The following is a 24,451-nucleotide window of genomic DNA, read 5'->3' as shown; positions in this document are numbered from 1 at the left end:
AAAGATCAACAATGGACCAGGCCCTCATTCTGGCAGTGCCCACTCAAACATAACACCACATTTCAATAAAATTGACTCAATAATTGCTTTCCAAAGAGACTTTTACTGAGAGTTGGTTTGTTTGCTAGCAGTAAAATACATAGTATTTTGTGGTATTTCTTTTGCGTGCAAAATTTTGTTGAGTAACGGTAAATGCGACCGCACCTTTCTAGGGTAGTTGATTATAAGATCCAGTTTTATTGCGCCACACCGCACACGTCCAGTGCAGACACAGCGTGACATGTAAACATTGATGTTATGGAAAAAGACAAAAGTTCAAAATGCTCTTTGGTATTAGAATGTCCTGACAGAATTAGACGACATCATAAAAGTTTGGGACAAAATCACAAACTCCACAGGAAGTTGCTTTAAGCCCTTTTATACATTGCTTTATTTGATTTATATAAAACCATTTAGCTTAATTCTACCCTCGTTTTGTTCTCAGTTCTGAACTATTTGAAGATATTCTTTCCTCAGAAGTCCTTATTTTTACACATCTGCCATGTAAATGCATTGAAAGAGAGTTCTAGCACTAGAAACATCTACATCTAGGGGTTCTAGAGGTGCAGTTAAGACATGGAGGTTCTGTAAGGAAAGAACTACAACTAGGAGACCAAACACCTCTGCTGGCCTCTGGAAGGGGATGTGGAGATCTCTGTAACAGGGGAGGTATTGGTTACCATGTCCGCAGGGAGAGACTGGCTTTCCACTGTGGTGTCCGCTTCAGATAAAGCTTCTGACACACCTGTTCCCGAGGCCACAGATGTATCTACTTCTACCTGCAAATGCAGGGAAAAAGAGGTTACATATTTTTATATCTGGCCACAGTCTGAACTTTCCAAAAGACTACAAAATAGTTTTTGAGCGTGGCCACTTTTCTTTCTTAATTCCTAAAGAACAAAAATTTGACGCATGCACAGCAGCAATGATTTTACTGGTGATTGCTCTGAATGTACCACACACACACACACACACACACATTATTGTGATCAAATTAAGGACTGTCATTACTGGAGAGGGTCTAGTGTTACCTTAGAGTCTGTTGCATCTGCTTGCTCCAAAATCGGTTCTGTAGAAGAAACATCGTCTGCAGAAACATAGTCCTGTACAAAAAAAGCACATTCATTAATGTCAACCACACAATTAGTAACCCAAATCAGAATTAAGTCTAAATGAAGTTCAGTAAAGCAGCACAATATGCTTTGCCTATCACACACCACTCATGGTTTATCAAAGATCAATTAATTGTTACTTTTTTCTAATACAGATTTAAGCATACATCTTTTTAGAGAAATATAAATTGGATTTGCATAATGTTCAAAATGATTCATTGTGTTACATGTGCAAATGGAGATCACAGCACTTGTGATTCTCAAGTACAGGGAACATCTGAAAGATGAATAAATACAGACTCAGTGAAAGAATGATGAAGTCCTACTGCCCCCTAGAGGATGAGGGATAACATGCACATCTTCATTCAATCAAGTAGTGCGGAAACTGCACTGTTCAGAAGAATAAAATCTAAATAATCTTTATATTGAACTTCAAAGTAAATTGAAAGGAAGAACAAAACCAAAAAGTGATAAAGGAGAATCTGGAAGTGGAAGAAACAAGGACTTGCTGAAGATGACAAGGGTGACGATAAATGTAGTCAACAACAGAACTTTTAGAAGATGAAATAACCAGGAAACAGAATTAACAGGTTTTGATGGAATGGGAAAACGTTACAGAAGAAAGCAAAGGAAACATTAGGAGTTGTCGAGGGATGAAGTCTCTGATTCCTCTGCATTACCTCCATGGTCATGCAGAAGTAAGCCTCAGAATTCAGAGAGGCGGGCGACCTTCGTCTTGCCTCGTCGTCCTCATTTTCTATGTGAACTTCACATTCTTCTTTGTTTTCATCAGAAGCATCATCTTCCCCCTCTTCTACATCCTCAAAGATCTCCTCCTTCTCCTCCTCCTCCTCCTCCTCTTCCTCAGACTCCTGCTGTCCCATCACATCAGCCACACACACACACACACACACACACACATGCACAGCAGCAGCCACGAACAAAACCAAGCAACCACAAAAGACACATTAACTGGGGTGATGGAGATGATTTCGCAGATAGACAGACAGTTATTAAAACAGGTCATGTGCTGCACTTGATGTTATTAACCATAACAAATATGAAAATAAGAATTTTAACCCAGGGTTTACAGCTGCACATTGTAAAATATTAAATGCTGCTAACCCAGAGCAAAGTAGAACAGTGAAATATGGAAAAACTTACCAAGAAAGTATACTAACTTGGGGTTGAAAATAATTTTGGGTTAATAACGTCAAATACGAGAAGCCATTAGAACTCAAGCTCTTGCATTTGACAGCATTAAAAGCTCTGCATTTTAGTACTTGTTTGAGAATATGAAGCATTATGGACAGACGCTGTCCTCTTTAAAAGCATACACAAGGTCTGAGCTTTACTTTTTATCTGAAATATTGCCAGGTACATTTTGACCTGAGAGCTTACGTCTGTATTTATAGATTTGGAAATGAACATTAAATTAAAAAGAGATAAATAATAATTAGTGTTACACCATGTCTACACAAGTTGATGCACTTCAAGCGCTCGCGCTACTTCTGACACGAAGAACAAATGGATTTGCAAGGGTAGCTTTGTGTAGACAGCCTCAAGCTGTCGGATTCCTTAGGGATTCTCCAAACTACCTTGTAACCAATCACGTCAACAAGTGGATCTCTGAGCTGGTGTGAGTGAGTGAAGGCGGGGCTAATTGTATATTCATAGAACCATGTATACTAAATGAGGTATTTAAAAGGGGTCATTGGATGCCCCTTTTCCACAAGTTGGTATGATTCTTTAGGATCTTCATGTAAAGTTTGTAACATACTTTGGTTAAAATTCCTCAATGGTTGTGTAAAACAACACCCTTTTTACCTCCTCAAAAACAGCTCTGTTCACAGCGACCCCTTTTGGTGCACGTCTCTTTAAATGATAATGAGCAACTGCTCTCCCCACCCCTCTCTTTCATGGGGCGTGTGTCGACACAGGACACGTAAAGTGCTGCCTTGACGGACAGCATACAAATGGCTGAGAAATATGCTAATACGGGACAGTCCGTCAGTGGTTGTGGGCGGAGCATGAGCAATATGACATAATACTGCTCAGAAAATCCAAACGGCTTGATTATTGAGAGTGTTTAGACTTTTTGAGGATTAAAAAAAAGGAGTGAATGGATTTTTTTCATTGTATGGTGGTTGTCCACACACTGCAAAGACACATTTATATGCAAACACCATGTAAATGTGAATTTTGCATCCGATGACCCCTTTAAGGCATGAATTATTTTTTTTCACCTGTGTTACCTATAGTGGAAGAGCCTCTCCTCAATATTATTAACTCGTCTTTATCTTTAGGTCATGTTCCAAGAACATTTAAATTGGCAGTTATAAAACCACTCATTAAGAAACCACAATTAGACCCAAATAACCTAGCAAATTATAGACCCATTTCAAATCTTCCTTTTATGTCCAAAATATTAGAAAAAGTTGGGTCTGCCCAACTGGGCTCTTTCTTGCAAGAAAATGACACCTATGAAAAGTTTCAGTCTGGGTTCAGGCCGCATCATAGCACTGAAACTGCGCTCGTTAAAATCACAAATGATTTACTCTTAGCTTCTGACCAAGGCTGTATCTCAATACTAGTTTTACTTGATCTTAGTGCTGCGTTCGATACTATAGATCACACAATACTCTTAGATCGGCTACAAAACTATACCGGTGTTCAAGGACAAGCATTAAGCTGGTTCAGATCATACCTATCTGACCGCTACCATTTTGTCTATTTAAACGGAGAAAAATCGATCATAACTCCAGTAAACTATGGAGTGCCGCAAGGATCTGTGTTAGGCCCTCTATTATTCTCAATATATATGCTGCCACTTGGAAATATTATAAGGAAACATGGAATTAGTTTCCATTGTTATGCTGATGACACTCAACTATATATTTCATCACGGCCGGATGAAAACGCTAAATTATCCAAATTGACAGAGTGTGTTAAAGATATAAAAGATTGGATGACGCACAATTTTCTTTTATTAAATCCAGATAAGACAGAGGTAATACTTATCGGTTCAAAAAACCGCCCACAAAACCTCTCACAATACAACTTTAACATAGTAGGGTGTCCTGTTACTTTATCCTCTACAGTAAAAGACCTGGGTGTTATATTAGATTGTAACTTGTCTTTTGAAAATCATATTTCATATGTTACAAAAACAGCATTTTTTCACCTTAGAAATATTGCTAAATTACGTAACATGCTATCTGTCTCTGATGCAGAAAAGCTAGTTCATGCATTCATGACCTCGAGACTAGATTACTGTAATGCTTTATTAGCTGGTTGTCCTGCATCCTCAATAAACAAGCTACAGTTAGTCCAAAATGCCGCCGCTAGAGTTCTTACTAGATCAAGAAAGTTTGACCATATAACACCAATTTTATCATCACTACATTGGTTACCTATAAAGTTCCGTATTAATTACAAGGTATTGCTACTGACTTATAAAGCCCTAAACGGCTTAGCTCCAGTTTATTTAACGGATCTTCTATCGCCCTATAATCCATCGCGCTCTTTAAGATCACTAAATTCGAGGCTTCTGGTCATACCTAGGATATCCAGATCCACCAAAGGAGGGAGAGCATTTTCACATTTAGCACCAAAACTCTGGAATAGCCTTCCTGATACTGTTCGTTGCTCAGATTCGCTCTCCCAGTTTAAAACTAGATTAAAGACGCATCTCTTCAGCCAGGCATTCATATAATATTTTAATCTTACAGTTAAATCCGGTCTCTACTTCATAAACGCCAGAGGAGAACTGGCCCCCGACTGAGCCTGGGTTCTCCCAAGGTTTTTTTTTCTCCATTAGGTCACCTAATGGAGTTTTTCGGTTCCTTGCCACTGTTGCCTTTGGCTTGCTCAGTTGGGGATACTTAATTTGATTAATCGATTCAACAGTGCTATTGATCTGCATTACCAAACGTGGATGTTTTACACCAGAAACAAACACTGATGTACTATTTTATTTAATACTGTGAAGCTGCTTTGATACAATCTGTATTGTGAAAAGCGCTATATAAATAAAGTTGACTTGACTTGACTTTTCAAGGATTTTTAATTTTTTTTTTTAAATATGTCATTTTGGTGTTTAAAGTTGAGTTTTAAGGGATACAATTATTGACTACAGGGGGACTTTAATATAAGCAATATAAAATGGACATGCCCATTTCTGGATGATGATTCTGTGTCCTTTATATTTTTTTAGTAAACTGTTTTATAAAAGCAATAATAACCTCTGCATGTTCTGGTGAACAAGCCTTTTATCCATGACTATATTTAGTAATAATACTTTATTGATTAATTATGACACCTGCATATCTTTCTGACTATAGCAGCATTCAAAATTGCATACTTCCCTACTATATAACAGTAAAAACAGAATGAGTAGTATGTCCGAATTCAGTGTATTCATAAAACAGTAAGCGAACAGTACCCGGATGACCTACAACTTCCAGGGTGATTTTAAAAAGTGGGCATTCAATGTGTTCCCTCATACCTGTGTTTCTGTGGGGGTGTGGCTGCTCCTATCAGAGATCCAGGTGAGTCTCTGCTCCGGTGTGGATTGCTCCACCGTCATCAGCGCTGCTCCTGATTTTCTCAACACATCTTCCTCAACATGCGCAATCTGAATCTGACCGCTCTCCTGCACACACACACATAACATATATTTTAATATCTAATCTTTGCATTTGGAGCATTAGATTTGAACATAATATTTTGTCTAACCTGTGTCTCTTCCTCAGTGATAGTGGGCGGAACACTTAGGGCCGGGGCGGGAATATCCTGCACCTCAACTGAGTATTCTAGAGCCAGCTGAGAGGAGATGAACACAACACTGAGCACTGTGTGAACTGTCTGTTTGCCTGTGTGTATGTGTTTGTGTATATGTGCTCTACCTGCTCTAGTTCCAGCAGCTGTTTCTGTAGTAATTCTGCTCTTTTGAACACCAGGAGTGTGTTTTCAGCTTTGTCAGGAAGACACAGACCATCCTTACAGTTCTGGATCTCAGCTACTGTCCTTTTCATCAGGTCAATCCTGTCTTCTGTTGCCTGCAAATACACACAAAACACTCACAAGAATCAGATGTTTGACAGTAACTACATAATAACATCTCCCCTTTGACTGTGTAATGGTCTCGGTGTATGTTACTTTAGGACCCATGTTTGGGGTTTCTCCGAGCCTTGCATACGTATGAAGAAAGATGGAGGCGAATTTATGCTGCACCATTCTGTTCTGCTTTGTGCTTTTCTTTAAACAAAATACAATCGGTTACGGTAACCTGTGTCATGTGGATCATTTACAACGCACAATAGAGGTTACAAATGGTCAAATGTTTAAGTACAAAATTATTTTACCTTAAGATTGTCTTGGCTGATATCTTCCTTGGTAGTCAGAGTAGATTTAATTTTGGCTACATCTTTCTCCATGACCTTCACCTCTGTCTCAATGGCGTCCACTTCCTTAAAAACACACACCACACACATAAACAGATGTTTCATAAAAAAAAATCACCTTCTATAGATTAGGTGTCAGGTTTGTGTAGGGAGCCGAGGACGAGGACACAGGAACTGCGGTTTAGGTAATTTATTTACAAACTTAACTTCTATGAACATACAGGAACAAGGGAAAAGAAACTCCAGGACTTCAAAACACACAACCATGAAATGACGACGACCAACAAACACTGAGGGAAAACACAGGGTTTAAATGAACTGGGACTAATGGGATAATTAACAGAACACAGGTGATGGGAATTTCTAATCAAACAGACAGGGAAAAACTAACAGGACTAAACCAAAATGACAAAGACAGGGGGAAACGAGTCACAAAAACTGAAAACACTGAAAAAGATTCAAAAACAGAACTCAAAACTTCAAACTGTCACAGTACCCCCCCCTCCCCAAAGGCGCGTCCTCGCGCCGTAAAAAACATCCAAAGGGGTGGGAGGGTGGGCGCCCTGGAGGCCGACGGGGGAGACAAGGCAAGGGAGATAAGGCAGGACGCCTCCAGGGCGGAGCTGGTTGCGGGCGCGGCCACGGTGGATCAGGCTGTGGACGTGGCCACGGCGGAGCAGGCTGCGGGCGTGGCCAGGACGGAGCTGTCGGACCCTCGGGTGGCCATGGTGGTGAGGACCCTTCGGGCGGCCATGGCGGTGAGGACCCTTCGGGTGGCCATGGCAGTGAGGACCCTTCGGGCGGCCATGGCGGAGATGACCATTCGGGCGGCCATGGCGGAGATGACCCTTCGGGCGGCCATGGCGGAGATGACCATTCGGGCGGCCATGGCGGAGATGACCCTTCGGGCGGCCATGGCGGAGATGACCCTTCAGGTGGCCATGGCGATGGCGGAGATGACCCTTCAGGTGGCCATGGCAGAGATGTTTTTTCTGGTGGCCATGGTGACACTGGGAACCTCGTCGGAGAGACCTCCGCGGTCCCCCTAACAGGTATACTGCGCCCCCCCAAAATTTTAATGGGGAAATTGTCAGGTTTTGACACATGGCTGGATGAGGCAGGGGGCGAAAGCAGTTCTGGGCTGGACAGGACCAGCGGCGAAGAGGGCTCTGGGCTGGGCAGGACCAGCGGCGAAGAAGGCTCTAAGCTGGGCAAGACCAGCGGCGAAGAAGGCTCTGGCGCAGGATCAGCAAGCTCTGGATCAACGGGTGCTGAATCAATGGGCTTTGGATCAGCGGGGTCTGGCGCTGGATCAACGGGCTCTGGCGCTGGATCAACGGGCTCTGGCGCTACGGGCCTTGGATCAACGGGCTCTGGCGCTGGATCAACGGGCTCTTGCGCTGGATCAACGGGCTCTGGCGCTACGGGCCTTGGATCAATGGGCTCTTGCGCTGGATCAACGGGCTCTGGCGCTACGGGCCTTGGATCAGCGGGCTCTGGATCAGCGGGATCTGGATCAGCGGGCTCTGGATCAGCGGGCTCTGTGCTGGACGGGATCAACACATCATGGAACTCGGGACTGGACGGGACCAGCATCTTGGGGAACTCGAGACTGGACGGGACCAACACATCATGGGACTCGGGACTGGACGGGACCAACACATCATTGGACTCGGGACTGGACAGGACCAGCATCTTGGGGAATTCGGGATTGGACTCATGGGCCAGAACTGATGTGTGTGTGGCCCACACACACAGAATCGCCGCAGACATCACAATCAGCGCTGTGTCTTCTTGAGTGGACTCACATGTAACGTGCTCAATCTCTGGCTGACAGGTGACGGGTTCAGCTTCAGGTGGGCAGACTATGGGTTCTGGTTCTGGCGGATAGACGATGGATTCAGGACATACCGGATTCGGAACTGGTTTGAGTGGAAAATCCTCCACCACGTAGTCCGACCCACACACCCACAGCGTGTGGTCCACAAACTCCAGGAAAGTCTGATCGAGATTTTCTACCAGAATCAGCTGGGCAAGAGGGTCCCTTAATCCACCCCAGAAACTCTGTGTCAATTCCTCTTCTTCCCACGTCACGTCATCGTAGAGATCCATGTAAAGCCCCACATACTCTTCCAGTGAGCGTTCACCTTGAAAGAGGATAGGTGTGTTAAATGACTTCACCTTTTTCCTCCGGTTACATCTCCTCTGGCTCATTCTTGGTTCTTCTAGGGTAGTTTTTGTTTAAAGGGTTGGTCGTTCTGTCAGGTTTGTGTAGGGAGCCGAGGACGAGGACACAGGAACTGCGGTTTAGGTAATTTATTTACAAACTTAACTTCTATGAACATACAGGAACAAGGGAAAAGAAACTCCAGGACTTCAAAACACACAACCATGAAATGACGACGACCAACAAACACTGAGGGAAAACACAGGGTTTAAATGAACTGGGACTAATGGGATAATTAACAGAACACAGGTGATGGGAATTTCTAATCAAACAGACAGGGAAAAACTAACAGGACTAAACCAAAATGACAAAGACAGGGGGAAACGAGTCACAAAAACTGAAAACACTGAAAAAGATTCAAAAACAGAACTCAAAACTTCAAACTGTCACATTAGGCAGCTGTGCATTTTTTTGTTTTTTGTTCATTTTTTGCATTTTTCTCTGGGAACAAATTGACAACCTCATTTAGAAAATTATTCATGAATTAAGTAATTAAATTTCAAATGATACATATATATAGTTTTGTAAAAATCTGTGTGCTCACTGCTGCTGCATGCTCCAGCTGAGAGAGGGGTCCCAGAAGGCTGTGCTGCATGTCTGCCACACGTCGATCAGCATTTGAGAGCTGCTCCTCTAATGGACTGACATCAAACACACTTCCCATCTCTGTCAGCACACTGCTGAAACCCTGTAGAGTCCGTCTCATCTGAGCGGAATCATCCAGAACCATCTGAAACACACACACACACACACACACACACACACACACACACACACACACACACACACACACACACACACACACACACACACACACACACACACACACACACACACACACACACACACACACACACACACACACACACACACACACACACACACACACACACACACACACACACACACACACACACACACACACACACATTATTATTAGATAAATGATACAATAGGGCCTTTAGCCTAATACACTATATAACCGAATACGTGTAGGTTCAAACCCCACAATGGGATGATGCACTTTTCTTCCAGGAGGACTTTTCCTGTAATAAGTAACTGTCAGCTAAATGATAATGATGTTTCTGAGAATAATACCTGCAGTGCGTTTACATGACTGTCGAGGCATCTGGCAGTGGTGTATGTGCAGGGTGTCGTAAGCCAGGATTGAGCCTCTGAGATCCAGCTCTGTGACCCCTTCACCATCTCCTCGTGCTCCTGCAGCCAATCACGGACCTACACAGAGACCGTGTAGATAACACACTTTAGGTGACATGATGCAACTGAAATCAGTTATTATTCACTAAAACTCTCAATCTCAATCTATCATGTTCAACTTCTTTGCTAATTTTTAGGTTAAATGCGAGTCTATTCAGGTGACCTTGCTGAGGAAGGTGGTTCTCTGTTCAGCCTGTTTGGTGAGGCGCGTGTGGGTCTGCTGAGTGTTGGCCAGGTTGTCCAGAATCAGACGGGTCTCGTCCGGATGCATTTCACTCACGTCCTGTAGCTCCACCTCCACTCCCGCCAGACGAGTGTGTAAATTATCCAGCTCGTCCCAGACTCGCTGTGAGGGAACAATATAGAAAAAAACACATCAAATCTTCCATAGGTTATTTAATCTGTTTCTAGACTTCACGGTAAAGAAATAATTTAAAAGATTTAAAACACTGTTTCACAGAACTTGCACCTATAGGCCATAAGCAAATGCAGGTGCGTTTTGAGCTTTCAGACTGACAATGTTTCTGTAACATATCAGTACAGTATGGAAAAATAAAGTGATTTATGGGCTATTATATTGTGCATTTCATATAATGACTTCATATAATCAATTTAATAAATCTTTAATACATTTTAAAATGTATTATTGGGAGCGTGCATGGTTTTGAAAAATATACTTTTCCAAACTATGTGTAAAGTACTTCACCTAGTTACTGTGTATTTCTTCATAAATTGGTTTATAGTGCATCTTTATAAATGCTAATGACCTTAGCATGCACCAATACAAAAACCCCAGACAGCAACATAGTGTCGGCCCAGATCAGGTCCATATCTGCACCGAAACCGTACATGAAGCGTTACATCTGCTATACTTTAATCCGTCACATGGGCTCTAATATGAATATACGCTTACAATACAAAATTTGTGAAACAGGTTTTAGACTAAGTAGACTAAACTAATTTCTGACCTTTTGTGTGCTCTCAGCTTCATTGAAGTTCTGGCTCTTCTGCTCTAACCAGCTCTGAACTGATCCCAGACCTGCTTTAATCTCTGAGATTTTAGCACCCATCCTGTGAAGTGGGCCACTTTTCTCCACGGCTGTCTTCACCTGTGAGCGAGACAATGAAATGGACATAAAAACAAACACGTCAATTGAAACAAACAAATTGACTATATTCACTTTTAAAAATCATTAAACACATGGAAACAATAAGTGTCTATGAGGCAAAATCTAGTAACAGGAGTATGTGTGTCTGTGTGTGTGTGTTTGAATGTGTATATGAATGATGCAACACCTCTTAGAACTGTAAATGTGTGCAGATTATGTGTCTCGGATGCAGGGATCTAACTCGTATAGACTGAGATGTTCTCCTCGCTTAATTCATTAAAGATGAGATGAAACTGCAGCAAGTGTGATGTTGACAGGGTGTGTGCGAAGCACATTTAGTTCTATGAATTCAGTACTTTTCGAACAAGAACGTGATATTAATTTAAAAAAAAAATTCTCATACAGTATAAAGGAAGAGTTCTCAACCAAAAAATAGCAAGTCTGTTTTGATGAATGTAAAATCTGGATCCTGAAACATAAGTTGGGAACCACTTTAAAGAATGCATCAAACCTGCTCCTCCACTTCCTGTAATGACTGTGAGACTTCCTGTAACAGTCCCTCTATCTCTTCGGGAATCGGTGTGTTTTTGTCAGAGTACATCATTTTCAAGCTTTCTGAAATACGCTGCAGAACGGCCTTTTGGGTACACAGCTGTGAGTGAACCTCCTGTTGAGCGAAAAGGGACATTACTCATCAATTAGGTAACATTAGTATTGAGTATATATATATATATATATATATATATATATATATATATATATATATATATATATATATATATGTACTGCACAAATAACCATTTTTCCATTTTATCCATTTCGTTTAAAAAATACTTCTCGGTAAAAGAGTTTTTTCCAAACCAGAGCTCATCGTAAACAAGAATGGAAAAAGTGACACACGTAACACAGGCATTCACTGAGGGCAGAACTGACTCGGCAAAGTGACTATAAAACATCTGAAACTTAAGGTCGTTCCAATGGTGAAAATATAATTATATTCATTATGATATGAAAAGTTTTAAAGGTCACTGCCAAGTTCTTAGAAATGTTATTTTAGACTACCTGAACTAACCTTGTCATATCATACAATTAATTTACTTGTCCTTGGGACAACAAAATGGCTTCATGCTTATACACCAGACTAATTTACTGTTTAAAAAAGATTATATTTTCATTCAAAATTGTTTAACTTCTTTTTAAGGAATAATACATACTGTAAGATTTTTTTTAAAGAGAATTTCATGTTATCAGAACAGTTACTGTACACCTTTAGATGTTTTACTTTGTCAAACAAAAATATCAAACAAATTATTAATTAGGAAATTGAAAACATAAGATATATATGTGTATATATATACATATATATAAATAATAAAAATAGGTTATACATTTAAGAGTGGGAAGGTTCCCAGATTTTCTACTTTGAGATTCTACTGGATAGGAAATAGCAACAAAAACCGGTATAATGAAGAAAACACTTACTGTAAATTTATAGGAACATCATAAAGCACATGGAAACTATGCACAATGCGATATTCGGTTTATGCATATCAGTACCAGTACCACTCTTTAGCACTAGCCTCGCTGGTTGAACCATCACTGCTGATGCTCTTAGTCCCTCAAGCTTTAAGATAACAGAATCAGGACAATTCACTCAAAAAGCTCTCTCGCTCTCTCAACCCTATTCACCTCTCTGGCTCCAGTTAGTGAGATAAAGCTTCTAACCCCTATTTATATTATAATGAGCCATTTAAGATGGGAAGAAAAGCTGCATAAACAAGATCCCAAAATTACCAAAAACCCAGAGGGATTTAGAGTCAGAAAGGACCATGCTTGAGAGAGAGAGAGCGAGAGAGAGAGAGAGAGAGAGAGAGAGAGAGCGAGAGAGAGAGAGAGAGAGAGAGAGAGAGAGAGAGAGAGAGAGAGAGAGAGAGAGAGAGAGAGAGAGAGAGAGAGAGAGAGAGAGAGAGAGAGAGAGAGAGAGAGAGAGAGAGAGAGAGAGAAGGATTATTCATTCAGATCATTATATTTGGCGGCTGTTTATGTTTTATTAGGACCTCTGTTCTTCATGGTTTTATGCTCATTCCTGCACATTCCGTTCCTTTATTGCTTTAGCATTTTTTCAATATCTTATGGGATACCTTTGAGCAAACTGAACTGAAAGATGGATTGTGTGAGTAAGAGCGAGAGTGCATTATTGGCTTTGGGATCAAACCTGGAGGATCCACTTACAGGTGTGTGTGAGTGTGGGAAAATCTGAATCAAAAGTGTGTGCTTGAGAAAAAGAGAGAAGGAGAGTGTGTGTATCTGAAACAGTGAAAAGAAAGATTGTGTGGGAATGTTTGACTTGACTCAGCTATTTAACCAGAACACTGACACACTAGCCATCTCATCTGTGTGTGGTAATGAGAGAGAAAAACAGCAGAGTCTGCAGCAGTGTTAAGTGTTTGAAAGAAAATAACTGTTTAAAAGTCTTTGAATCTTTAAGAGTGTGTGTGTTTGAACTGATTGGATGGAACAGCCTATTCAGCACAAAAAAACAAAAAACAGTCTCTTTCACACAGAGTTCTAACTAGACATGAAGCGATAAAGCGCAAAGCTTTGTCTTAACCAGCAACAGTTGTGTTAAGCTGTAAACAACATTTTGACGATTTCTTGGTTTCCATTTCTACAAATTCCTTGTCACTCGAAACAGCCTTGTTGGGACAACCGATAATTAGCATTAAAAACCAGCTTTGACTAAACCACACTGTATGCCAGTAGTACAGTATCTCTGCTGCCCAGACACAAACCACATTACAGCTTTCATGTCTGTCAGAGTCCATTCAGGTTTATTCATGTGTAAAATGTGCGTCTGCACTTTTGTATGTTCATTTCTTTTGCTTTTCCAGTATGTCATTAAATCTGTTTAGTCTGGGATAACACTGAATCTACACTACAAAAAAATAAATAAAAAAACAGGAATCATTAGGGACCAATGAGGCATTTTGCTGCTGCTACACTGCAATTAAAAAAAAAACAACACTGTTTTGAAAGCAGATCAGCTCTCATGCTACTGAAAAAATGTAGTCAAGCAAGTAGTGTCGTTAGTTGATTCTAGTTACTTCCCAACACAAAAGGGACTTCACATGTGAGAGGTATTATTCAGAGCAGAGATAATGAAGATTGCCGGTTGCAGTCAGGGACAAATGGAACATTGTGTCAATGGCGAATCCCCCCTTCTTTTTTTCCATCTCATAAGCTATAGTAATTCTCAGGCTGGAGCGATAGATTTTCTTACTGTACTAACTTATCCTGGACATGAGTTAAAGAATTGGATTATAACTTTGCAATGTAAAAAAAACCCAAAAAAAACATTGAAACTGGATGAAGTTAATCAAAGCACAAGTCAAGCCAGGTGACTAACCTGTAGCTGTTTCTTGCTGGGTTCGTGCTCTAGTACAGAGAGGAGAGAAGTGGCAGATTCCAGCCATTCTCTGACTCCCTCCAGCTGCTCCTGCACTCGTCCCCTTTCCTCCACCTCTGTTCTTACTGCCCTCTGACCCTGAGTGCTCCGCTCCTTCAGACTGCAGAACATACAAGTCAAAATACGTTAAACTCTCAGTTTACTGGTGAAAATACTGCAAAATGGATGCTATAAATGCTGATACATGTCCCAGAATACATACATTGTTATGTTCTTGTTCAGCATAATATAAAAATGCATATAAGTAAACATAAATATAAATATTTAGCTGAGACTGTGTGGTTTAATGTTCTGATGGTGGCATGTGCTTGCTGGCCCTCTCTGTGACGGGACGTTGGCATCCAACATTGACCCACTTTATTTTGTAAGCCCACTGATTTGGAATTAACGCATGGATCACTGGCACATGGAGTCCACAATTGGAAATATTAGGCAAAAGTCATTCATGTTTTGAGAAAACAATAATTAAAATATCTCAGAATATGATGAAAGCAAAGAAAACTGAAAACCAAGTCGATTTCTGACCTATGGTAACGCTCCTGCAGGGTGTGAAGTTTCTGGCACAGCTCAATGGGTGGGGCCTGTTCCAGATGGGGGGGGACACCAAGCAACCTCGCAGCTCTTAATTCCAATGCAGAGAGGGCTCTGTGTTCACAGTCCAGTCTGTCTTGATACTGGGAACAGAGAAGCAGCAGTTCCTGCAGCTCGTCACCAGTCAGATTCTTTCTGCCGCTGTCTGGAAGTTCGGCATCCACCTGCTCCAACACACCGGCTGCCTGCTCCACCTGTAGATTAGCAGCAGAAGAAAACAAGCTTTTTTCAAGTTTTTTTGTTATTTCACATGAATGTTGATGTACAGAGGGTCAAATACTCGCTATCAGTTGTGGTCATGGCACTTACACTCCTTGTGACACAGCTCCACTCTGCTTCCATTTGTCCTGAGCGTGTCTGCAGATCATTGGCGCAGCGCTGCAATCTTGCTACTTGCCCCCAGACAGCACTCACTGCATCCTCCCTGTTGGCTCTACATCCATATAATGAACACCATTCTCTCAGATTCTCCAGTTTTCCAAGAAGCATGGCAACCTCTTCCCCTACAGCCTAAAAAGATAAGGAATATGTTTGAATAAACTAGACTAACAGCCAAACCATATGTATCTCATTGCATAAGTTGGCAAAACAGATAAATGATACAGATCTTTCGGTTATATTGGGAGCTAATGCTAATGCTTTACCTTGAGTTTCAGTTGCTGGTCTTTGCAGTCTTTGTGTGAAGTATTTTTTTTGGAAGCACATTGTGATAGCAATGTTTCTGAGTCTCTCACTTGCTGGCAAAGCTCCTCATAGCATTTACGAGAATGTTTCTGGCACTCAACACACCTTGTTATGGACAAGAAATTTGTTACTTTACACATGGGGCATTTAGAAATTGATGACAGGATATATGGTGATGATGAGATTTGATAAACACAGTGAGCATTTTGTATGTAAAATAAATGCTTATTAAGTTTCTCACAAATTCATTAGTGATTATGATCATTTACTGTGAGGAAAAACTCTGATCTCTGTATTCTTATACACTAAAGTATAAACAATAAGGTTTCCTACTATGTACCTCTTCAGAGATTCTAGTTGTATTTGGGCCTGGGCCTTGAGGGTCGATAGCCTGACCAAGAGCTCGCCTAGAAGCTCTATGTGTAGAAATTCTGTTTGCTGTGGATTGAAGCAGGGATGCTGTAGATTTTGAGTTTGGAGCTGTGAAATATGTGACTGGAACTCTGTGTCTAGGGTCAATAAAGCCTGCTGAGTGTCTTTGAGTCTTTCTGAGCAGCTTCTAGCAGAGCAGATTGAGGGAAGAAGGACCAATGCAGCTCTTTGGAGGAACCGAATGGTATCAGTCACTGCCTTGTTGTAGCTCCTCAACAGTTCTTTGGCTTTAGTTAAACGTACCTGAAAGAGAGCAAAAAATATAGTCTATATGCTTAAATGTATATTTTCAATAAAGTTTCTATGTATATTTCTAAACATTTATATTTTTATCAGTTATATTGCAAAGAAATAGGTCCATGGAATTGTGAGTCGAAGATGAAACGCATCATAAACTCACCATTCGTTGATCACACCTTTCCAAAACCAAATCGTTCAAGCAAGTAAGCTGTTTGGAGTCCTGTGGAGGTTGAGCTCCAATCTTTTTTTCAAGAAACTCAAGCACATGCATTCTAGATTCTACAGTCTTTCTGAGCACAAGGCACTTTCTTAATTGTTTTTCAATTACTCCTCCTTTTGGTTCAATACAACAAGGCTTTTCTAGCTCCTCATTGGTGTCTTTGAGGAACTGCTGAAGTACTCTCTTTTCTGATGGGTAGTGAATATGTTTCAGCAGATCCCATTCCAGTATCTGAAGATTATTTTTCACTGTCAATTCTGAGGTTTTGAGACTTTCCAAGATTTGCTTGAGTCTTGTTTGTTCAGCAGAGATCTGAGACGGATAAAGATCTGCTATGATTTCCTGGAGTTCAACTCTTGTTTCCTCACACAAGAGTTTTATTAAAGGGATTTGGATCAGTAGGTTCTGACAGGCTCTGTAGCGTTCCTCTTTGTTGATGCTCTCATTTTTGGTCCTTGGAATCTGAGCCTCCATTTCTTCCTTTAGATCTTCAATACACTGACTGAGACTCAAGTACCTTTCATGAGCTTGTGCTTTGAGATCCAAATCGACCATTTTGTGGTGCAGTTCAGTGATAACACATAATAGCTCTCTTCTCTTGTCCTCTGCACAGGGACTGACTTGTTCAACCTGAGATTTGCGCTCCACAATCATCTGTTTAAAGGGTTCGATAGCAGAGAGGGTATCCTTGGTAACAGGAAACCTGTGTCTTTTTAAATCAACTAACATTTGTCTCAGGCTGTTCTCAAGAGATGATACCTTCCTTTGAGAGGATTCTTGGCTTTGTATGACATCCATCACTTTCTGGCAACATGCTTTCTCATAGATAACAATACCCTTGATGTCTTCTTGAAGGTTGGTGAGTTTCCCATGGAGCTGAGTACTCTCTGAGACATGTAGCTCTGATGCAATGTCATTGCTTTTCATCAGAAGAGCTTCAGTGACAGCGGACTGCTTTTCTGCCTCTCCAAGAGTGTCCTGGATCTGCCTCAACCTGCGATCCAGGTCTGCTGGACTCAAACTTTGATAATCCTCTTTCCTCAAAGCTTCCCTCCAGAGATGTCCAACCACCCAGGAATCAACATCTGCTATCTGCTCTGACATCTTCTCCCGGGTTTGAAGCCCTGACTCCACCTCCTGAACTGCCTTGGCCAGTTTTCCTGCTGTTGATTTGGACAAATCCTCTAGGGCTTTCAAGGATGAAGTCACCATTGAAACATCATCCTCATCTAGGTCACCAATAAGCTCACTGACTTCCTCAACCAAAGCCTTTAACTGGGCTTGCTTGGAGCTCATCTCTGACTGCAATTTCTTTAAATCTTTAATCTGTCGATGTACCTCTTCTGGAAGCAGAGACACCTTTTTCTGGTGTCCTTTGATGTCAAATTCTGTCTGCTTGGCCCAAGCTAGAGCATCTGTCATTACTTTTACAATTTTACTTAACGTTGGGTTGCTGCTGCTAGGGGTTGCAGCTGCTAACTGTTCGCCTATTTGATCCAGCTGATCCTTGATATGCTGAAGGTCGTGCTCTACGCTGGATGTCTCTGCCTTGAATTGGAATTCCTGGGCAAGTGCCTCAGAGGTCTTCTGAAGGTAGAGGTACTGCTGATGGGTGGAAGTGAGATCAGCATTTATATTCATAATTTCTTGAGCTCTCTTGCCATCCCATAAAACTGGTGAGGATTTCAATGCATCCAAGGTTTTCTGAATGTTCTTGAGATGGTCTTTTAAGGCACCGACATTTTGAAGAAGGCTGCCACTTTCTTTAGCATAAGTATTAACCATGTAAAGAGCAATCTCTGCATCCTTCTCCAGGGCCCTCCATTGGTGTTGCAGGTTGTTTTGCTGTATTTCCACTGCTTGTCTCTCAGGCAGACTGAGGTGGGGGGAGAGTTTTGCGCGAGTTTGAATTAGCTCACCGAGAGCTGTCCTTTCCTGTTCCATGTTTCTCAAGAAAGAGCGCAGCCTCTCCTCCTCAGCAAAACTGCTCATGGCTGGAGATCTAGAGATATATAAGACACATTTTTGTTTTCCATTCTAATAACCAGAGGTTTAATTCAGCAATAAACTTGCTCCGTTTTCAGAGTGATAAGTACAAAAATCTACTTGCTTAATAGTAAATACTCACGTTCTTAGTGCCTCACGCTCAGTTTTGAGTCTCTCCAGAGTAGTTTTGACTTTCTTGGTCTGTCTGTCAAAATCTGTAACCATCTGTAGTTGTACTTCCTTGGAATGAACAGAGCTCGCTGCATCCCACAAAACTGCACTCCATTGAGCGCTTAGCTGTTGCATGCCCTCGGGGTCATGAACTGTGCCATTAGTGCCAGTGCCAATGTCTCCATTAGCCTGGTCTTGCCTAGACAGCATAGATACCTGTCTCTGGGCACACCTTCTACATTCCTAAAATAGTATAACAATACAGTAGAAAATATTGAATGAGCTCACCTTCAGCCATAACTTAGAATTCTTTTATAAAAATGATTACTTAAAAAAGAAACGGTAACACTGCATTCACATATTAAATAGGAAATAGGCTAAGGAAAAGACTAAGACCCACCTCAGCCTCCTCTAGTTGTTTAGCCATGTCTGCGGAGTTCAGAGCAGCTGGGCAAATTCGAAGGTCCAGTAACTGGAACACTAGTCTTTTTAACTGAGCTTCAAGATCAGCGCTGGACGTGTCAAGAAGTTTCTCTGTACTTTCATGTGGTATACCCTAAAGAATAAAAGCTTTCTAAAGGGACAGCTGACACAATGCACATTTATTTCTGTTTGTTTATTCTAAATGTACCGTACAACGCATTGACACAGTTTAAATTGATTGAAAGTATTTTGAATTTGATGATATAGTGGTACATTTTTAAATATTACCTCCATGAGTACACTTTTTAGTCCTTTTTCAGTCATGTTTTTGATCTCCACAAAGATATCCTTCATTGTGGGTCCCTTTGGCTCTTCCTCTGGTGGACTCTCAGAGATTTCAGTGGTTAGATCAACTTGCAGAGAAAAATCCACATCTTGATCCTGTGGCTGCAACACATAAAAGAATATAACAGAGTAAACTAATTGTTGAACTGAAGACTAGCAAATACAATATTACTTGCACAGGATAAAAGATTGTAGACAACTGAGAAATTAGAGCAGCAAATGAAGTAAATTCAAGCAATCAAAATCAACTATGTTTAAAAAAACACACACGAAATTAAACTCAAAAAGCCATTCCAAACATACAAAGTACTATAAGAAAGAGAAGAGGGAACAGAACAAATATCTATGCCTTCTCTATGAGCATGACAATATTAAAAGAACAAAATCTTTATTCACTGATAAAAGGCAGTGCATGGTGCAAAATGTGATGGGATTGTCTCTGTGGTAAGGCAGCCAAAGCCAGACTAACATATAAAGACATTAAAGGATCCAATTCAGGAGCCACAGGTGTTAATGGTAACTTTGTTAGAAGATTGTTTTTTCCATCAGAGTTAAAACAAAATGTGTTAGCTGTGCTTGGTAATGGAGACAATTGGATTACTGCAAAAATGGACACTTCATTTTGGCCTTAGAAGCACACGTCCTCAGTTGAAGATCTCCATCAGAGTCCAACATGCAGATACCACACCATCATGCAGGTTTGTTCCTTTGGTAAACTCATGCATATTAAAGTTACCTGCATCTCACTGATGCTCTCTGTTTGGCTGACTACACTTATAGTTTCTGGGACCAAGGTATCAGAGTCCTGCCCCTCCTCTTGATGCTCATGACCAATCAATGGCTTGGTGTCACACTCCTCTTTATCTTCCTGTTTAGTTATTGGTTCAACATAAGTTTCCACTTCCAGTTTTGCACAAACCATTTCATTCCCTGAACTTTCTTTTTGGCTGGCTGTTGGAGTTGGTATCACCTGTGGCTCTTCTGGCATTAATTGAATGCTGTCAGCTTCTATTTGATCTTTTTTTCTCTTGGTTGGAGGAGTTGGTTGGACTTCTTCAAGTTGACTTTTAGAAGTGGTGGAAACTATCTCAGTCTCTGCTTGGCTGTCTTTTCGTCTCAGAGGTGGAGTTGGTTTAATTATGCTTATCTCTTCTTTCAATACAAAAGCACCTGCGACTATCTCTTTTTCAACTTTGCTATCTTTCCTTCTTATTGGTGGTGTAGGTTTCACAAAGGTCTCTTTCTCTTCTTGGTTTTTGCAAATTGCTAATGTCATATCACTTTCTATTTTACTAATTTTGCGTCTCACAGGTGGAGTTGGTTTAACAATGGGCTCTTCGCTGTCTTTATGTTCACCAGTTTGTCCATCATCACCTTTTCCCAATTCAGCACTGTAAAATAATGTGTCACTCTCTGGCTTATCCTCATGTCTTTGTGATGGTGGAGTGGGTTGAGTGTCCAGATCCATTGGTAATCTTTGATCTTCTCCTTTCTCTTTACGTCGTCTTGCTGGTGGTGTTGGTTGAGTCTCCAAAGGAAGGGAAGGTCTTTGATCTTCTTTCTCTTTGCGTCGTCTCGCTGGTGGTGTGGGTTGGGCCTCCAGACCGAGCGATAATCTTCTATCTTCTTTCTCTTTACGTCGTCTTGCTGGTGGTGTGGGTTGGGTCTCCAGATTGAGCGATAATCTACTACCTTCTTTCTCTTTACGTCGTCTTGCTGGTGGTGTGGGCTGGGTCTCCAGATTGAGCGATAATCTGCTACCTTCTTTCTCTTTACGTCGTCTTGCTGGTGGTGTGGGCTGGGTCTCCAGATTGAGCGATAATCTGCTACCTTCTTTCTCTTTACGTCGTCTTGCTGGTGGTGTGGGCTGGGTCTCCAGATTGAGCGATAATCTACTACCTTCTTTCTCTTTACGTCGTCTTGCTGGTGGTGTGGGCTGGGTCTCCAGATTGAGCGATAATCTGCTACCTTCTTTCTCTTTACGTCGTCTTGCTGGTGGTGTGGGCTGGGTCTCCAGATTGAGCGATAATCTACTACCTTCTTTCTCTTTACGTCGTCTTGCTGGTGGTGTGGGCTGGGTCTCCAGATTGAGCGATAATCTGCTACCTTCTTTCTCTTTACTTCGTCTTGCTGGTGGTGTGGGTTGGGACTCTAAATCAAGAGAAAAACTCTCACTTCCCATTTTCTCTTTACGTCTTCTGCTTGGTGGGGTGGGAAATATTTCTCCCTCTATCTGTGATTCAATGTTTAAAGATAACCTATCACCTTTATGTCGTCTGGTGGGAGGTGTTGGTGTGACATCCACCTTGTCAAATTGGACCTCAGTTTCACTCTCATTCTGTCTTCTGACTGGTGGCGTTGGTTGAGGCTCAACTTCTATGGATTGTGCTTCATCAACAGATGTGACCTTTTTTGTCACTTCCTCCTCAGTGATATGCATGGTGTCCCCACCATCAGGTTTCTTCTCTGGTGTTGTTGAGACTTTTTCCATGTTTGATTGGATATCAGTTTCACCCTCATTTTGTCGCCTGACTGGTGGCATAGATTTAGGTTCAGCTTCTAGGGATTGTACTTTATCATCTGATGGAGCCATCTTTACCTCTTCTTCCACAATGATATCAATGGCCTCTAAACCTTCAGGTTTCTCCTCTGATGTTGTTAAGGTATTCACCTTGTTTGATTGGATATCAATCTTTTTATCGTTTTTTCGCCTAACTGGAGGCATTGGTTTAGGTTCGGCTTCTATGGAATGTGCTTTTTCACTTGTCTCAATTGTCTCTTCTTTTTTAATGATATGCATGACATCTCCACCTTCAGTTTTCTCCTCTGGTGAGAAATCCACATTTTTTGACTGGACCTCAGTTTCCTGGTCATTCTGCTGCTTAATTGAGGGTGTCAGTTTAGGTTCAGCTTCTATGGATTGTGCTTTATCACCTGATAGGGTCTTGTTTGTCTCTTCTTCTACAATGGTATCTGCGGCCTCTCCAACTTCAGGTTTCTCCTCTGGTGTCAGTGAGACAGTCATTCTTTTGGATTGTATCTCAGTGCCCCAGTCATTCCGTTGCTTGATTGGAGGTGTCAGATTAGATTCAATTTCTGTGGATTGTGCTTCATCACCTGATGGGGTCTTTGTCTCTTCTCTCAAAATGACACCCATGACCTCTTCCCCCTCAGGTTTCTCCTCAAATGTTGAGACATTCATCTGGTTTGTTTGGATCTCAGTTTCTCCCTCATTTTGTTGCTTGATTTGAGGTTTAGGATCACCACCTGACAGCGTCTTTTTTGTCTCTTCTACAATGACACGCATGACTTCTCCAACCTGCCTTGCTGGTAGGTTTTGGTTTGCTTCAACTGGTTCAGATTGTTCTGATGCTTCTAATGGTCTGTTTGTGTTGGCTAGAACCCCAGTTTCTGTTTCAGCAGATTTTGCCTCACCTTCTGTCTCCATTATTTCTGATGCTGAACATTCTGATCCCTGAATCTGAGTCTCAGTAGGTTCCCTTAATGGAGTAGCTTCATGAGCATGACGTCTCTGCATCTCCACCCCCTCAGGGAGGTCTAGAATAATATATCGCTGTTGGATTTCACGCGGGCCATTATTTGTAGTCCAGTTGCCCTCTCTGTCAGCAATTGTAGCATTTGGTCCATTGTTCCAAGAAAATGTTCCAATACTTCTTGAAGCAGCATCTCCACTACCTTGCGTTTCAGCAAGTGGGGCTGTGGTTGTTTGCACTTGTCTGTTGGTGTCTATTTCAGTGAGCTGTGACTGTTCTGGTTCAATTGCTGAACTAATATGTGATACACTCACCATACCTGCCTCATTAAGAAAAGACTGAATGCTGATTGCTTCTTTTGTTATGTCAGACATTTCAGCTTCTGGAGAAGCCAAAGTTCCATCATCTTGTTTTCCCATTGTTGGACACAATGTCTTCTCATTTACAATAGCACTAGGAGAGGCTGTCCTCACTGAACTGTCTGTGGGTGTCTCTACACTCTGTATGTGTACAGTATCCACATCTAAAATGAGCTCAGCAACTATTTTTGTTTGTGCTTCACCTTTTTCACCAGGTTCCTCTTGAAATTTTTGAATATATGAGCTCTCTTCCTCTTTATCTGATTCTACAGTCACTGCTTCAATGTTCACACTCTTCACTCTTTCAGCAAAAGAGTCTAAGCACACAACCTCAACAGACAACTGGCTTTCTTGTCCTTTTGAGCTCAGACTTGGAATTCCACAGCACTGAGAGTCTGTGTCTAGCAATGTGGTTTCCAAGCTGTGGAGAGCTGCAGATGAGGAAGTGGACTTCTTTTCATCTGCAACCTCATCATTATCAGCCTTTGTTTCCAAAGCAACAGAAATGAAATTCTCATTTTCAGCTTCATTTGCTCCATGGCTGCTTGTTGGAACAGCAGAATCATATACTCTTATGTCTGGTTCAGGTAGAATCTCCATGGTTAACGGTACAGTTGTTTTGACATCAGCCTGTTCAGTGTCAGTTTCTAATATTGGTGGTGATTTTCTTGCAGCACGAATTTCTGTTTCTGTTGCAGTTTCTGTGATTACACATATAGGAATCTTGCTTTCAGGGTTTTTAGATGGCTGTACCTCACGTTTATCCATCATTTCGCAGCTCTCAGTGATAAAGGATGAGGTAGAAAGAAATTCCAACTGTTCAGACTCCTTGGTCGATGGTGTCACAGGAGAAACCTACAAATGGTATTTATCATACATTATTGCTGCACATAGTATGTTAGTGTGGCTTGATACAACAAAAGTCTAGAA

The 24,451-nt window shown here is 41.4% G+C and overlaps 1 protein-coding gene across 13 annotated transcripts in view; it reads right to left on the bottom strand.

Annotated features, from left to right (window-relative positions):
• syne2b (spectrin repeat containing, nuclear envelope 2b) overlaps positions 1 to 24,451 on the bottom strand; it is a 116,297-nt gene that overhangs the window by 53,579 nt on the left and 38,267 nt on the right. For 11 of the 13 annotated variants that reach the window (XM_081350606.1, XM_081350600.1, XM_081350596.1 and 8 more), the window contains 22 exons: positions 20,405 to 24,376; positions 19,612 to 19,770; positions 19,301 to 19,456; positions 18,872 to 19,143; positions 16,684 to 18,745; positions 16,192 to 16,526; positions 15,812 to 15,956; positions 15,477 to 15,677; positions 15,102 to 15,361; positions 14,517 to 14,676; positions 11,622 to 11,777; positions 10,970 to 11,110; positions 10,165 to 10,347; positions 9,882 to 10,019; positions 9,328 to 9,513; positions 6,518 to 6,622; positions 6,059 to 6,211; positions 5,889 to 5,975; positions 5,659 to 5,805; positions 1,832 to 2,026; positions 1,071 to 1,142; positions 720 to 818 (listed from right to left, as the gene is read on the bottom strand). In XM_081350606.1, the coding sequence (XP_081206732.1) occupies positions 720 to 818; positions 1,071 to 1,142; positions 1,832 to 2,026; positions 5,659 to 5,805; positions 5,889 to 5,975; positions 6,059 to 6,211; positions 6,518 to 6,622; positions 9,328 to 9,513; positions 9,882 to 10,019; positions 10,165 to 10,347; positions 10,970 to 11,110; positions 11,622 to 11,777; positions 14,517 to 14,676; positions 15,102 to 15,361; positions 15,477 to 15,677; positions 15,812 to 15,956; positions 16,192 to 16,526; positions 16,684 to 18,745; positions 18,872 to 19,143; positions 19,301 to 19,456; positions 19,612 to 19,770; positions 20,405 to 24,376 (9,384 nt within the window). The remainder of the gene's footprint in view (positions 1 to 719; positions 819 to 1,070; positions 1,143 to 1,831; positions 2,027 to 5,658; positions 5,806 to 5,888; positions 5,976 to 6,058; positions 6,212 to 6,517; positions 6,623 to 9,327; positions 9,514 to 9,881; positions 10,020 to 10,164; positions 10,348 to 10,969; positions 11,111 to 11,621; positions 11,778 to 14,516; positions 14,677 to 15,101; positions 15,362 to 15,476; positions 15,678 to 15,811; positions 15,957 to 16,191; positions 16,527 to 16,683; positions 18,746 to 18,871; positions 19,144 to 19,300; positions 19,457 to 19,611; positions 19,771 to 20,404; positions 24,377 to 24,451) is intronic. The other 2 variants (XM_081350598.1, XM_081350597.1) reach the window with 2 other exon arrangements.

Source organism: Scardinius erythrophthalmus (assembly GCF_964197995.2).
Source record: "Scardinius erythrophthalmus genome assembly, chromosome: 21".
In the NCBI taxonomy this organism is placed as follows: domain Eukaryota; kingdom Metazoa; phylum Chordata; class Actinopteri; order Cypriniformes; family Leuciscidae; genus Scardinius; species Scardinius erythrophthalmus.
Note: the sequence above shows the minus strand (reverse complement) of the source record. Positions and strands in the feature narration are given on the sequence as shown.